The sequence below is a fragment of the Naegleria lovaniensis genome (genome assembly GCF_003324165.1).
Source record: "Naegleria lovaniensis strain ATCC 30569 chromosome Unknown tig002, whole genome shotgun sequence".
In the NCBI taxonomy this organism is placed as follows: Eukaryota; Heterolobosea; class Eutetramitea; order Acrasida; family Naegleriidae; genus Naegleria; species Naegleria lovaniensis.
Window position 1 is genome coordinate 481,289 of NW_025407824.1, and position 16,566 is coordinate 497,854.

The 16,566-nt window shown below is 37.5% G+C and overlaps 6 protein-coding genes across 6 annotated transcripts; 2 read left to right on the forward strand and 4 right to left on the reverse strand.

The window, feature by feature from the left end:
- Positions 1-4: 4 nt before the first annotated feature.
- On the reverse strand, positions 5-1,687 carry C9374_007009 (uncharacterized protein; the record flags this gene model as incomplete). Its single annotated transcript, XM_044696933.1, has 1 exon — positions 5-1,687. One exon carries the CDS (start codon positions 1,685-1,687, stop codon positions 5-7), a length of 1,683 nt encoding a protein of 560 aa, XP_044555372.1.
- A 266-nt stretch (positions 1,688-1,953) lies between these two features.
- On the reverse strand, positions 1,954-5,181 carry C9374_007010 (uncharacterized protein; the record flags this gene model as incomplete). Its single annotated transcript, XM_044696935.1, has 1 exon — positions 1,954-5,181. One exon carries the CDS (start codon positions 5,179-5,181, stop codon positions 1,954-1,956), a length of 3,228 nt encoding a protein of 1,075 aa, XP_044555373.1.
- Positions 5,182-5,811: 630 nt separating this feature from the next.
- Positions 5,812-6,339, forward strand: C9374_007011 (uncharacterized protein; the record flags this gene model as incomplete). The annotated part of the gene is made up of 1 exon (XM_044696936.1): positions 5,812-6,339. The coding sequence occupies one exon, from the start codon at positions 5,812-5,814 to the stop codon at positions 6,337-6,339; it is 528 nt and encodes a 175-aa protein (XP_044555374.1).
- A 120-nt stretch (positions 6,340-6,459) lies between these two features.
- Positions 6,460-7,938, reverse strand: C9374_007012 (uncharacterized protein; the record flags this gene model as incomplete). Its single annotated transcript, XM_044696937.1, has 1 exon — positions 6,460-7,938. One exon carries the CDS (start codon positions 7,936-7,938, stop codon positions 6,460-6,462), a length of 1,479 nt encoding a protein of 492 aa, XP_044555375.1.
- Positions 7,939-8,382: 444 nt separating this feature from the next.
- On the reverse strand, positions 8,383-10,225 carry C9374_007013 (uncharacterized protein; the record flags this gene model as incomplete). Its single annotated transcript, XM_044696938.1, has 4 exons — positions 8,383-8,633; positions 8,685-9,002; positions 9,059-9,509; positions 9,581-10,225. 4 exons carry the CDS (start codon positions 10,223-10,225, stop codon positions 8,383-8,385), a joined length of 1,665 nt encoding a protein of 554 aa, XP_044555376.1.
- Positions 10,226-11,256: 1,031 nt separating this feature from the next.
- Positions 11,257-16,433, forward strand: C9374_007014 (uncharacterized protein; the record flags this gene model as incomplete). Its single annotated transcript, XM_044696939.1, has 2 exons — positions 11,257-14,469; positions 14,583-16,433. 2 exons carry the CDS (start codon positions 11,257-11,259, stop codon positions 16,431-16,433), a joined length of 5,064 nt encoding a protein of 1,687 aa, XP_044555377.1.
- Between the last annotated feature and the right edge of the window lie 133 nt (positions 16,434-16,566).

The following is a 16,566-nucleotide window of genomic DNA, read 5'->3' on the forward strand; positions in this document are numbered from 1 at the left end:
AAATTTAATACTTGATGATATCAAAATTAAGGTGAGATCTAAAGAATGTTGGTGTTAAACTACCAAAAGCATTGAATAACTCTGTTCTAAAATCTCCTAACATTGGCAATTCACCACTCTTTCCATCAACACCAAGCTTTTTCGTAGCAATTTCTCCACTCAGTGCCACAAACGCACAACCTGCAGCTGCTGAAACAAGTGGATCATTACAAACTGCTGCAAAAGCTGTCTGAATAGCCCCAGTCATACATCCAACTCCAGTCAAATATTGAAGGGATGGCTCATTATGATAAATTCTAATGACTCGAGAACCATCTGAAATAAAATCAATAGGTCCAGTCATACAAACAACACATCCATATTTTCTTGATAAATCCAAAACAACCTTATCCATTTGGGATTGGTCTGTGAGTGGACCACCCTCAGCATCTACTCCTTTCAATGTTGCAAAACCTCCCTCTCCATGCATTTTACCAATTTCACCATAATTTCCCTTAAGAATAGTAATCTTGTGGTTCAATAATAAATCAAAGGTTGTGTCTTCTCTTGCACGAGTAGCTCCAAAGCCGACGGGATCCAAGATTACTGGCTTTCCCAAGTGACCTGCATGTCTTGCTGCTAAATGCATGGCTTTTATAGAGTACTCATCCAATGTTCCAATGTTAATTAATACTCCACTCGCAATATCTACCATATCAGCAATTTCGGCATGATACTGAGTCATGACTGGAGAAGCACCAATCGCAAGAAGTGCATTGGCTGTTTGTGTGGTTACCACATTGTTGGTCAAGTTATGAATCAATGGTCTGCTCTTTTTGATTTGCAATAAGGCATCTGTCATTTGTTCTCGTAATTCTGCCTTTTCTCTTGATTGACCCATTTGATAAAAATTCACATGTCTTCTCAACTCTTTTGCAGCTTCAAAAGCACTGGAGGCTCCAACGACACTACTCACCACTGCAACTCCATCGACACCACATTTCATCACATCTTCAACGTTTTGATTACCAATTCCTCCAATGGCTACCAATGGTATATTTCTTTCCATTGACACACTCTTTACATAGTCCACTAAATCTTTGAGTCCTTGTAATCCCACAGCAGTACCAGCATCTTTTTTGGTTTGAGTTGGGAAAATGGCATTGGTTCCTAAATAATCTGCTCTCACTTCATGTGAGAGTGCTTCATTCACTTGCTCTCTCGTTCCGACTGTTAATCCCAAAATCTTGGAATGACCAATCAATTTTCTCACATATTGAGGTGGGAGATCCTTTTGACCCACATGAACTCCGTCGGCATTGCAAGCCAGAGCCAAATCAACACGATCATCTATGAGAAATGGAACGCCATACTTTTTACAAATACGTTGTAAAGATTTTGCTTGTTGCAGAATTTGACGAGTATTCAATGAACCATTCTTTTCACGATATTGAATAATTGATGATCCTCCTTCAATAGCTTGCTGAACGGTTTCCTCCAATGAACGGGATGCTTTGCTTGAAATTTCCGAATCAGTCACTACATAGAGCCCATAATCAACAATCGATCCTTTGTTGTTGTCAATCGGGTATGTGTTGTTTTGGTTGGTCGTAGAGAATGATCGCAGAGTGATGAGAGATCGAAGTAGGTTGTTGTTCACTCTTTGGGAAGCAAAATAACTTCGGGAACGAGTAATTTGGCTTTTCATTTTTATTTTTCTCATAATTCTCACAGCAAGACGTCTTCAAAAGACAAACCTGACGTCTCATTGCTTCGATTGAGCTCATTCTTTTGGCTTTCACATGTGCATCAAGCTTGAAATATTTAGTGTATCATACTATTTTCTCTAATGGAATCTATTTATCTTTATTTCACATCATTATTGAGAGCTTACTGATGGAGTGGCTGTTACAGCGTCACTCTTTTTCTTTCCAACAAATGTCATAATTTACAATGACCTTCAATCGATTGACCCTAGTGGAATCTATCAGATTCTTGTGATTGTTGAGTGAGTAATCTTTCATCTTGAGTGGTTATGAAAGAGCTAGCAGGAACGTTAATAGAAGGATTGTATCCAGTAGGGAAGAGTGGATATATTTGATGACTTGTAGAAATGGCACCTGAATAAGATGTCACAGGAATCAATGGATTCATCATTGGTGATGCCATTTGCATTGGAACCATTGAAGCATTAGGGTCAAGAAGAGGGATCGATGATGTCAATCCATAACCAATACCATATCTATGGTTTGTAAACTTCTTTGGTTTTTGAAGTTTCACATTACTGATGCTCAAGCGAGACAAAGCACCTTCAACAATAAAATTCTTTTGCATGTAATTGTCGTTCTTAAAATGATGCAATAATAAATTCCACAAAGGTTGTTTGGACAAGACTTTTGCATTTCCAATGATAATTATACCACATCTAGCACGGGTAAGAGCAACGTTAAGACGTCTTGGATCGTTTAAGAATCCAATACCTTGGTGATCATTGGATCTGACACATGAAAGAATAATAAAATCTTTCTCTCTTCCTTGGAATGAGTCTACACTGGCAACCTCAATTTCCTTATAAAGATCTGGATCAGCAGTACCAGCTCGTTGCATATGACTAACACAAAAAGCTCGTTGTCCTTCATAAGGAGTTACAACTCCCAATTGATATGGCCTTACGCCAGCCTTAAGCATTTTAGTTACAATCTTTTCAACTGTTTCTGCTTCAGTTCTATTGAGAAAAGATGTTCCACTTGCACTATATTCTTCTTGTCCAACAGAATTATAGAAAAACATTGGTGCATCAGAATGTGGCCAAGGAAAATCAATATGAATTAATCTATCTTCCTTTTTTACACCATTCTGTAAAGTGCCTTCATAGAAGGTATTGGAAGGAAATTCTGAGAGACAAGGATGCATTCTATATTGTACTTGGAGACGCATTGGTCTAATGCCCAACATTACCAAACGTTCAAAGAGAGATCTTGATAATCCAGCTCTAGCTGCCTTCTTGCACATGATTACTGGACCTAGCTGACAGTGGTCTCCAACAAGAACGATTTGCTTTGCTCCTTTTACAATTGGAATGAGACATTCAGGTTCAGTGGCTTGAGTAGATTCATCAATGAGTACATGTTTAAATTTAAAGTCTCTTAATCTGACATCGCCTGCACCAACACAAGTACAACAAATGACGTCTGCTGCCTTCAAAATTTCCCTCTCTGTTAATCTCTTTAACATTTTTAAACGTTTCTCATCAGCAATAGATAATTCTCCATCATCCTCTTTCTTTTGTTGAAGTCTTTGATATTCATCCTTTTCTTTAGTTTTGTAGAGTTTTAGCTGGTAGTGTAATGTAAGGAAATCTACAGGTGAATTAACTGCTTCTCTACTTCTTGCACACAGTCTAACAACCTTGAGACCAGTAGCATGAATCTTTTCTGCCAATTGATCCACAGCAACATTGGAAGGTGCACACACTAATACTCTATGCTTATTCTTATCAACCATATGGTAGACAATTGAAGCGCTCGTAACAGTCTTTCCTGTACCGGGTGGACCTTGAATTAATGAAAGTGGTCTTTGCAGAGCATTCTTGACAGCTGAAATTTGAGAATGATTTAGTTCAGGTAAGCCAGGTGCAGAATATTTCTTAGGAAGGGTAACTTTGAGAAGAACATCTTTTGGTGTTTGGTTTGGATGACCTAACATTTTGTGATACAGAAAATTGCTAATACAATTCTCGTCAATTGCAAATGTTCTCATTGCGTTTTGCATTCTTTCGAAGGAGGTTGGCTTCCAAACAAAATCAACACTAAACCCAGTTGTGAAGCTAATAGGTGCTGTTTTCTTCTTCAATTCCAAAACAACCTCTTCCTCTTGGTTGAATTTGATAACATGGCCAATACCTTCCCAGTTAATACCATCTCTATTGTAGCGAAGTCTGAGTTCATCACCGGGTACTAAACGAAGCTCATTGTCTTCACGTGTGAAATAAAAATAAGCCAGTAATCTGTTGCTGTTGGTTGTTTCCCAATGAACAGCAATATTATCCTTTGATTGAGATTCTTTCATTCTCTTATCATACTCTGCTTCCAATTGAATGAGTGGACTGAATACTGATTGATAATGATAGGCATCTTCATAGAAAAATTGAACAGGAAGAGGATCATCATCAATGCCTGGTTTTTCTAAATCGTCGATGGATGCATCAGTATTAGTCTTCCACAACTCTTCCAGTTTGTTAATTTGTTGTGTGGTTACTTTTCTACCTCTGTTCTTTTCTTCGTCAGGTTCTTTAACTAACCAAGACAACATTTGACGATCTTGAATTAAAGGAAGCCATGAATCAACATCCCAATCCATGTCCTTAAGACTGTTATCATGTAAGCATGGTTCACGACATAACAATACAACAACAGAATCATTCTTGGCAGGAATAAAACCTAGCAAGAATACGTTTCTGCATCCACAGTTGTAGCACTCCAGAACTGTATCTCCTAGAGGTGATTCAGGATGCAAAGAGACTTCCTTGTGTTTGGACTTTACCAAATGGTGAACAATGTGAGAGCCATTCGAGCCTCCTCTTCCGTTACAAAACCACTTTTGACAAATATTACACTTAACAACACAAGCAGGATCGTGAATGGTACAATATTTGCAAGCATGTTCCGGAAGCTTCTTTTCCAAAACCTCTTCATCCTCTTCATCAAAATTGAGCGGAGTAGCATATTTGTCAATAAAAGAGTTCAAATCGTGTATTTCTTTTTTCTTCTTTTTCTTGCCAAGTGAAGATGTGTTGGAACTTGCTTTCAAACCGCCACTGGCAGCCGATGATTGTTGAGAGTAAGAAAGTTGAGTACCAGTTTGTTGTGTATTTAGAAAATCCTGGGAATAAAGTTGTGATTGTGTGGTAGGTAGTGTTTGGCTCTGTTGAGTGTTCAAATCCTCCACGTATTCAAAATTGTTGTTGCCCTGGCTAATAGGTGATGAGGATGAATCATCGCTTTGTTCATCGTCATTTACGTCGTACTCGTTATCCTCATCATCATCTTCTCCAATAAAATTAGAAGGGTTAACAAATTGATTAGACTGTGATTGTTCGTTCTCTCCCGAATAATCATCATCACCATCCTCTTGGAATTGGTATGTGATGTTTTGTTGAGAGGAAGGAAATTGTGTATCTTCCGAATAGTTGAATGAACTCATTTTTTTCGAAATCCTCTTCGACAACGAAAGACGCTTCAGCAAAATGAAGTTGTGTTCGGAACAAAAAGTTAGCTCGCCTTGGTTTCCGTCTCGGGAGGAATCGAACCTCCGTCAATGGATTCAAAGTCCACTATGCTACCATTACACCACGAGACGAGCACATTAAAGATATCCGAAAGACTCTGAAATTACCAAACAACAATTTAATGTGAATAACACGATTGGTGAGCGTCCTCCGTTACAACTGAAAACGAATTTCAAAGAATGCGAGCTTGAAGACGACTCTCATATGAACATGATTGATAACTCGTACGATAGGAAGGAATCGAGCTACAAATCTTCTAATATCTTCGTCAATTTGGTTCTTGAGTTGAATAAGGTATTCAGAAGCTTTTGATCTGATCAAAAAACTCTTTTCGAATTCTTGTTCTCTGACCAATCGAATATGGGACAACGATGCAACACTCGTGTTGTTTGAAATCAACTCTGCTGTGGTGCTTATCGTCGTGTTCTGAACAAAAAAACCATGCCGGCCAATGCTCTCTTGGTACAAACATTTTGTGATCTTTCTATGATAGAGTGCTTTATCCCTGAAAAACTGGAAGTACAATTTCCAAAAAAAAAGAAATCATGGGTCATCCAGGCCAAGTAAAAATTATTTTCAACAAGGGACAAGTTTTACAATACTACAATCATTTTGCGCATTGGACAGTTCTAGGCTATCAACTCGTTTCCGATATTCGTAAATTAATTTCCAAACATCAAACCGATGAACATTCACCCTCTTCCGCTATTCCACAAATTGTTGATTTGTTGAAGCGGATTAAAGTAGTCACTGAATCATCAACTCCAACCACGGATGAGATTGAAAAACTGAAAAAATATGCTGATTTGCGTGTATCGAGAAGAAGTTACGAGGATTGGTATTGTCTTCTTAACAAGACCTTTGATTCGCTGATTTCTGTTCTTGACTGTGGTTACGTACTGGACCATCCTTACTCGCAAGAATTTAATTATACCATTGATTTTGACCATGACTTGTTTAAGATAGAAGCAAAGTATGAACAGTTGAATGATATTGCGTTTAAATTGACAAACATACCCGAAGATTGGATGTCACAAATGGAGTATCGAGAAGTTAACGTAAGAATACAGTAAAGCAAATGTTTCGAGGAATATCATACAGTGTCAAAGCATGAAGGAGTTGTTGTTGTTTATTTTGTGAAGTGTGATGCACTTTTCATTGCAATACACAAGGTAAAAGACATATATAGCTAATTAATCAATGCGAGCAATGTAGTGAATCTTTGCAAGCTTGAAACCGTTGAAAGAAGTACCAGCAGCAATGGTATACGCTCCAAACAATTCAACGAAGAGAACATCTCCACATTCTAAACAGTTTGGAATGTTATGGGAATCTTTGAGAATGACGTCCATTGAATCACAAGTACTGCCATACAAAGTAACAGGCTTATCGGTGTGACCAACTCTTTCTTCAACCTCATCCTTTACATTATCAGAAACGAGCTCTTCGTAGCTGATATGTTTAATTTCAGGTTCTGCATGATCAAAGATGAGACAGTTGAAGCTATGATAAACACCTTCATAAATGTAGTACAAGACTCTAGACTTTTCAATTCTTCTTGAGAAGATTGATGTGACCAAGGTATGTGTACTGTGAGCGATATATCTGCCTGGTTCAGCAATAATCTTTACCCCACTATTGACAGGGAAAAGTTCATCAAGAAGTGGTTTGATGGTTCTTGCAACAGAAATGAAAGCAGCATTTCCGTGTTCATTACTTCTTCCTTGCCAACCTCCACCAAGGTCTAGCAACCACATTTTCTTATTCAACACTTTAAAGCCATAGTCAAATACAGCACGAGCATCTCTAATTGCTTTGAGGAATGAATTAACATCATTGCAACCAGAGCCAACATGGAAACTGACACCAACAAGATTCAAGCCTAAATCTTTGATAATGTCAACCATTTCGAAAGCAACACCAAGTTCAGCACCAAACTTGGTACTGAATTGGCAAACAGAGTGACTGTCGTCAGTCTTGATACGAATTACAATTTGTGCATCTGGCCAGTATTTCTTCAATTTATACAACTCATCAACGTTGTCAGCAGTGGTGAGTTGAACTCCGCTTGTACTGGCGTATTTAACATGAGAAATTGGATGACATGGATTGGCATAAATACATCTTGCAGCCAGTTCATCATTGTTTGGAAGAACTTGTTTGACACATTCAATTTCGTCACGTGAAGCAACGTCAAAACCACAACCAAGTTTCTCAAGCACTCTCAAAAAGTATGGATTTGGGTTACACTTGATAGCATAGAAAGGAGTAACTCTTGGTAACTCTTGTCTCCATGTTTGAACTTGTCTCAGCACCTCAGACAAGTCAACAATGTAGAAAGGTTCTTCAATGGTTGGAAGGTCATCACCGGAGGCACCACATCTAATCTTGGTCTCATACATGTGTTTAATTATCTTTTTTGTTGAGAGATCAGAAGGAATAAACTCCGCACCGAATTGTTCAAAGAAAGCCTTCTTATCCATAGCATCGTAATCAAAACCAAAGACTGGTACATCTTCAAGTTTTTGTTCCTTTGAAGGAGTTTGTGGTAGAATAGATGATCTATTCAATACCTCGTTCTTTTCAAGAATGATTAATTCTTGTTCAGTATTGGTTACTGAGTTAAAGTCTACAAATTCATTTTGGGTTGGGTTAACAATGATTGTTTCCATTGAGTGGTGTTCTTATGAATAGAATGGAATAACTTGTTGGCTTGTTGGTGCTTGGCTTGTACAAGTGGCTTCTTGAAGAAGAATTTGCCTGTGGTTGCTTTTGACGGCGGTGTTGAGGTGTTGAAGAATCTCCTTGTTGTTTGAAAGCAGCAAGATGTGAGAAGGGTGAATTTTTTTTTAAATTCGAACTAAAAACAAAAAGTCGCATTTATTTCGGTTGGGTGGCTGCAACCGACGTAAAGATTACAATGGGTGCCAGTTGTCTTCTGGTTGCTCTGCTCATGTCTTCAACGTGGGTATGCATCGCCACCCACTCAATGAAATCGAGCGTGTTAAAAGATATTCAAAATATTCAAAATGAATATTGTTGCCTATTTTTACTATCCAATAACAACATTCGTGCTGTAAAATGATTGGCTAATTTCTAAAATTGTCCACAAGTACTCAAAGGGTATTGTTCAAAAGTTGCTTCTTTGAAAAGAGAGTCAATTGGCGAACATGACTCTCCAGAGCATCTGAGAATTTATCATAAATTGTGTATGGAACGCTATTTTCCTTGCATACTTGCTTCACAATTGGCAAAAGTGTTGGATACAACCAAGGATTAATGCCTGGAAACAAGTGATGAATGACTTGGTAATTTAAGAAACCGGATAAATAAGTCCACAAGTAACTGTCATGGCAATAATCAATGCCTATACCACGCCGTTTCAATTCATAATTAGAACAAGAGTTCAATTACTTACATGTTCGTACTTGAATTTCAGCCCAATCCAAGTCACCATTTCCATTGGAGTTTTCAACCATTTCATTCAATACGTTCGAGGGCCAAGCACATTTTTCACTAATATGATTAATTTGAGATAAAAAGCCAAACAAAATTCCAGCAACAACTTCTGTGGCAACAAATGCAAGTAGTGCTTCTAATGTTGACCTTCCAATAACTCCTCCACTCTTGTAAAATAGATATCCTGGTAGAATAGTTCTATAAACCACAAAAACTATCTTTGACAAGTAGAAATGAAATGTAGTCCAACTTAATGTTGATGAAGCAAAAGTGACTCCTATTCATACAACCTGGAGTTTGAAACATTCAACCATTCCTTATTTGACGACTTACCTTCGCTCACATGTCTAGTCCAATAATGAACAAAGTCAACCAGTTGCATATAAAAGATCAGGGATGCGTATAACAAAGGGAGACTCGAAAAAGACCCAGTTTTGGCCATGATGTTCACTGGAACAGATTTGTAATCTTTTGGTTCCTCATACATTTTCGACACTACATTAACTTCATCAGCAGCTCTATCGGTGCTACTTGATTTAACTTTAGCAGGTACCTTAGTTGTAGCATTTGTGTTCGTTGCTTCTAAATATCTGTTCCATTCGTAGACTCCAACATCTGGATCCAGTTCGCTCATGTTGGTATACACATGATGAGCCACATTATGTCTAATGGTCCAACAATAAAACGATTGACCTAAAATATAGCTACCAAATGTTCCAAACCAATTCCAAAACCTAGTATTGTTGGTGAATGAACCATGACCGACGTCATGCAAGATATGAACCTAATAATGATAATGACCAATAGTGATAGAATTGTGTAAACTTGTTATCATAACCATTTTAAATTACATACCATTGTTAGATGATGAAAAAGTCCAGCAAGTGCTCCCAAAGCAATAACCACCACCAAAGGAAGAGAAGGAATGTATTGAGAAGCGAGTTGGCAAATGAGCAAACCTCCAATAATGAAAATTGCATTCACCAACCTCAAGCCATCCACTTTCCGGATTCTATTCTTGAAATCAGGCTTCTTCATTAGCTGATCCCTAATTCTTTGTTTCATGATTTCATAAATGTTTCGTTGTTGTCCATTCTCTATGCTGCTCAATGGAGATTGGAAAGTAAATTTGATGGCTGCATCGTTCGGAAGCTCGTCGCTTGAATTGTTGGTAGACACTTTGGCACTCTCAACATCAAACTCTCCCACATATTTAATGGATTTACTTGGGCTCTTCTTATTGTTCAAATAGCTCTTGGCAATGATGGAAGATGATAAATGGTAGGACTCAAATAAGGCAGTGGCATCTCTTGCACAAGCACTCCGAATCATTTCTTCCCCACCCGGATGCACGCTTGCAAAGTCCGTTAAATCATACACATGGTCATAGAGGACTGCCCATAAACGAGGGTTTTTGATGCCGTCATGTTCCTGCAATTCTTGAAGTGTTATCTTGTTGGGTTCGGAAGACGCGTTCATCGTACTCGTAGAAGATGGCATTTTGAAGAAGGCTTGGGTACCAATTATTTCAGAAATTGATATTGATGATAAGGCGAGAAAGCAGCAAGAATAGTACTACGCAATCTTTGTTTTTCTTTTTGTTGAACGCTCGAAAGTGATTATGATAATGTGCACTTAAGGTGTGGGTCAAAGAAACAGTTTCCTTATGGAAAATGTGCGAGACTTTTGTTCAACTTGATCGTTAATCAATCAGTTTTTGCAAATGTTTTTTGAATTAAGGCCATCATCAGCGAGATTTTTCTGTGTTGCATGTTCGGCGTAATTTGTTGTTTGTGGAAGTTTTGACTTTTAGAGTCCTCTCTTGTTGAACTATCAATTTTCTCTTTTTTTTGGCAGTGTTTTGGAAATGGAATCAAAGGGAGTTGAGTGTTTTGGCAGTGCTTCTGCTACATGTCAAAGGACTTCAGTCAACAAACAATCAAAAGAATGTCATCATCCTACGGAGAATCCTCTTTCAAAGATTAAACAAGCAAATATCTTTAAAGATTGACCCGAATTCATTCCTTCCTAGAAGAAGAAAATAATTGTCTGATTTTTCTTAATCTCACAACTACAGCTCAGAATGATGATGTTGATTGTTTCATGAGAATGAAGTGAGATGAAGGCGGTGAAAGACGGGAAACAGGAGCTGATGACAAGGTTCAAACTCCTAAAAAAATTTCACACAAGGCCACTCAAATTAATTTCATCGGCCCATCAACGTTGTGAACACATCTTCTCCTTGATTGCAGCACAAATTTTCCGAGAGGCCTTGTGTTGATCAAGTAGAACCATTGTGTTTTTACTTCAAGATTTTTATCATTCAATACCCGTCATCATCAAGAATTATCTTGTGCAAATATTGAAATTCCGTAATTCGCTCCGATTCCATAATGTCATTGTGTGTTCAATCATCTTCATCCTCATCATCGAGGAGAATCAACAACAGTCATTATCATGTGATTTGTTCAGTATCACTTTTAGTAATGCTCTCTGTAGTGTTGATGACACCTTTCTGTGTTGTGTCAACAATGGGATCTTCCTCCGCCATGCTCACTCATCGATTTCATTCAGGAAAGGATCATGTTCTGTTTCAAAAATTAAAGGAACATTTGAATAGTAAACAACCACATATTCATACCTCCCGAACATCACACTTGAATACACCAAACACAAACTATGTGTACAGAGGTCCAACGGCAAGCGAGATTTGTGTTTCTAATTTATTGTTGGGAAGATATATTAAAGATTTGTGGTGTGAACAAGTCAATCCATACTCTGGAACACCAGAAATTCTTGCTGATATTTCTGTCATGAAGAGTTCAGATTTTAGTTATGACTGTGTAAGACAGCCAGCAACATTGAATTCCTCAAACTCCACGTATGATGATCAAATGGATGATTGTTATAGCGTTGTTGGAATCAGAGCTTTTGATTATATTGGTACCTTTGTCATGCCTGGAACAAGCTACATGATTGAAGCTTTGAGAAATGGAAGAATATTCTTTATTAACACAAATATTCAGTATATTTTGGGAGGAGCAACAAGAATTTATTACAAGCCAGAAAAGTTTGCAAATATTATCAAATTTGATGGTCATGCTCAGGTCACAGGAAAAGGATCAGATGCCTATGACCATATAACCTTTGCACAAAAATCTGTAGATTCCTCCAATCTCAATATCAATGGAATGTACAATATTGAGAATCAAGCATTACAATTGACAAAAACATGGTACTATGCTTTAGACCCATCGGTGACAGAAGTTTTACAACTCAAAATGATTAGAGATCCAACATCTCAAAATATTTATTCAGTTGCATTGGTCAAACAAAACAAGGATAGTGTATATCAATTGATTTTCTTACAACCTGATGCAATTTATAACAATAATTTAGCCACTGTGAGAAAATGGGATATTATTGTGCCAGCTGGTAATGAAAAGATTCATTTTGATTCTTCAATTCAATTTGGAAACTTCTCATCACGTGCACCAATGAGAGTGAATGCCAAAATTTTTGATGCTAACAATTTGGCATTGGCTCGAGCTTTGATTACCATTCAAACTGATAAGCAAGTGAGAATTTTCGAGTTTAGCGACAATAGCGAGTCCATGGCTATTGATTTCACAAAGAACGATTTGTTGTCAACCTTCTATAGTGCTCCTGATTTTACTAAAATTACCTATGCTCGTCTCATTTCGGAGACTGTTAGAAGACCCTTATCACTGGATAGATTTTCAACATGCTCCAATATTGAGTTTCCGCTTTCTCAGAATATGTTCTTGGCTTTGGGTTTAACTCAGAATTACGACGGCCCTGACAATATTATTTATACCATGCTTATTCATCATATTCATGAATTTTCAAGTTATAACTTTGTAAAGTCAAGCAGTGGTCAAACTAACACAGTCAACAGACCAGAAAACTTTGCTTGTAAGCCCACAGAATATGTTGATAGGAACGGAGCATGTGCATCTAATATTGAGAGTTATACCAGGTTTGATAATGAAATAATTTCTATCGACTCCAAATTTATGGATATCAACGAAACTATTAATGAAGTTGATGCCTACGATCCAGGTGGCCATCTCAATGCACCAGTTCTTTGTGAGCTATCATATATGGGACCAAATACTCCACCAGACAAGGAAAAATGTCGTTCTATGGCTGAAAGTGTTGCTTGTGAAATTGATATTTTCAATGGTGGATTAGGAGACGTTGCTAATTTATACTCGTTCTTCTATAGTTATTGGCAAGAAACCATTTTTGTTACAAAAAGCAATTCAGATATTGAAATACATGCAATGGCACTAGATTTAGATCCAACTGATACTCAGGCGTATGTCACACTCACCAAATTGAACCGATTCAAAGTATTAGGCAACATTATTGACTTGCATGTTTCTTCTAACAATTTACACATGTTCATCTCTGTGAGTAGACAACGATGGGAAATTGACGCACTGAAACGATATGCTCTTGTCTGTGACGCACTCGCTAAAAATCCTGATGACTTGTTTTTAAAGGCGTTCAAAGACAAGTGTGAACTAATTCCACCAATTCCAATCAACGAAAACCAATTTGCCCTCGTTACAAGTGCCTGTATTAAGGGAAGTCTTTGTAGTTCCTTCTCAAAACATTTGATTCGATCAACTTCCTCCAAAGGTACTTTTGTTTATCGATCAGTTGCTGAAATTCCCTGCATCATTGGAAGTTATTGTGTTTCAGGTATAAGAATACCTTGTCCTTTGGGATATATTTGTCCAGACTTTGGAATGGTTGCTCCACAAAAATGTAACGCCAACTATGGTTATCAGACATGTTACAGTGATAGCTTGGACACAGCATACACTTGTCCAAATGGAACTCTCTGTACCACCGATTATTTAATACCCATTCCAGCAAGCCCAGGTCACTTTGTTAAAAAGACGGATTATGGACAGGGTATTGTCGTGATTGATGGTCTTGAAAAATGCAGTGAAGGAGATTACTGTAATTTGGCGAGAGAAGCAATCACAACACCAATGAATGGCTCACTCTCCATCTTGTTGTGTCCTGCTGATACCTATTGTGTGAATGCATCAATTTTAGAACCTTCATTATGTTCCTATACCAATAATTCAATGGACTATTGCCCACCCGGATCCGTCTCTAAGAGCTTGTGCCCAGCAGGTTATTATTGTGCCAATCCAAATTCTATCAAACCTTGCTCACAAACACAGTATTGTCCAGAAGGATCTTTTACCTATCAGCTTTGTCCAGAAGGATATTATTGTCCAAATGCAAGTGCAAAAATTGGTTGTCCTGCAGGTTATTTCTGTAGACAGGGTTCCATTGAGCCTTCTCCATGTTCATGGTTTTTATCTTCATGTCCTGAGATGAGTGCTTCTGATCGAATGACTTATGGAGGTCTTGTATTGGTGTTTGTACTGTTATTCTTGATGGCAGTACTCTATTTTGCATATGAAGCTGCTTTCAAATTATACATCAAGATGAGTACAAGGCAACGAAAGAGAAATCCAGGTGAAAGTTCCTCTCTCTTCTCTCCCAAACAAAAATCGTATTCTACGGCCAATACTGGTTGCAGCAGTTTCCATGAAGAACAATTTACTGTCGATATTGGATTCCAAGATTTAGGTCTTGTGTTGAGAGGTTCTGGTAAAAAAGTGTTGAATGGTGTTACAGGTGAAATTAAGCATGGAAGATTAACAGCTGTCATGGGTCTATCAGGAGCTGGTAAAGTAAGTTGATTGTTTATTCATGATATAATGTTGATGCCGAATCTGATCATCATATTTATGTATTTTATCATATTCATGTATTGTCATATTTACGTATGATCAAATTCATGTAGAGTACATTTATTACCACACTCTCCAATCGTGCCTATTATGGTACTCAAGTGGGTAAAGTATTTGTCAATGGAATTGAAGAACGTCTTTCCAACTACAATCGAAAAATTGGTTTCGTTCCACAAGATGATATTATGATTCCGACCATGACTGTTGAGGAGACTCTCTATTTTTCTGCCAAGACAAGATTGGATGCTAGTACTCCACAAAAACAGATCAACGCCATTGTCAATGATGTCATTAAGGTATTACGATTGGAAGATGTTAGACATTCTCTCATTGGAGATCAAGAAAAACGTGGAATATCTGGTGGTCAAAGAAAACGTGTGAATGTTGGTATTGAACTTGTTTCCTCTCCTTATGTGTTATTCTTGGATGAACCAACTAGTGGTCTCGATTCAGCAAGCTCTAAAGAAGTGTGTGAAGCTCTTCAAGCAATTGCAAGCTGTGGAATTACAGTCATTACAGTTATTCACCAACCTCGTTATGAAATTTTCAACATGTTTGATACATTGTTGTTGTTAGGAAAAGGAGGAAGAACGATTTATCTTGGCCCAATTTCAAGAGTTGAAGAATATTTTGAAGAAATTGGATTTACAAAGCCAAATGGAACGAACTTGGCTGATTTTGTGATTGATGTTTCAGCAGGACTGATTCAAAATGATACCAATGATTTTGATCCTAGTACTTTACCTGATATTTGGGTTCAAAAGAAGACCAAATATTCCGATGAGGAACCAGGAATTGCACAATATCTTCCCAAAGATGAGAATGGTACAAGTTCACAATCTATCAATTCCTCTCTTCCTCTTACTGGTGAAGATTCGACATCTTGTTGTAAGACTACTAAGAGTGAACCACCCAAGAGACCCAACAAGTTCAAGAATCCAAGATTACCCTATTTTTCACAATTTTTCATGTGCTTTAAGAGAAGTTTGACTCAACTTCTTCGTACTTTACCAAGTTTAGTGTTGGATTATTCTTTAATATTCTTGTGTGGCGCATTTCTTGGATTAATCTATTACAATAAGGTATACATTGGTCCACCACCAAAAGCAGTTTATGAAATGTGTCCAAATGGGCTCCAGGACATTTGTTCTCAACCTCTTGAAGATCCAATTTATTCAACATCCTCTCTCATGACACTTGCTATGGCGCTTATGGGTGCCATGTCAGCACTTCGAGCATTTGGAGGCGAATATTTAGTATTTTATAGAGAAAGTCAAACTGGATTGAGTACTTTTTGTTATTTTTGGGCCAAAGATATTTCCTTATTTATTGTGAATATTTTCGCACCAGTAGTGTTCTTGAGTATTTATTATACCACTGTGTCACCGAGAGCACCTGTTTATGAATATTATTATGTACTGCTATTGGTTTATTGGACATCTTACGGATTGGGATATTTCATTAGTATAATTATCAAACCAAATATTGCTCAATTAACAGCTGTCGTCATTGTATTTATTTTTAACACTTTCAGTGGTGCTACGACTCCCCTACCAACTCTTAAAGAAATGTATTTCCCTATTAATTATTTGCCATACCTCTCCTATCTGACCTACAGTCATGAAAATGCCTATCTTATTGAATTGAAGAGATATGAAGGCATGTATGATTTGTCAAAGAGTTTGAAAATCATGGGCTATTCATGGGACGATTTTTACATGACCATTTACATGATGATTGTTTATGGATTCATATTCAGAATTGCAGCTTTTATTGCTTTGGTTTGTGTGAAGCCTTCCAGTTTTTATAATTTGGCTGTTGTTTCTACCATCAACTTTTTCCAAACAAAAGTAAGAGCCATTATTAGAATGTTTAAGAGAAAGTCCAAGGAAGGAGATGTCTAAGTGTTGAGGATCATGATTTCTCCAATAATAAAATCCATTCGTGTTTGATTATTACTACTTGCTTTGGGCAAAGCTCTGATAGTTGTGTTTGATACTACTACTAGCATTAGGTTGTGTTCAAGTTCAACTTGGC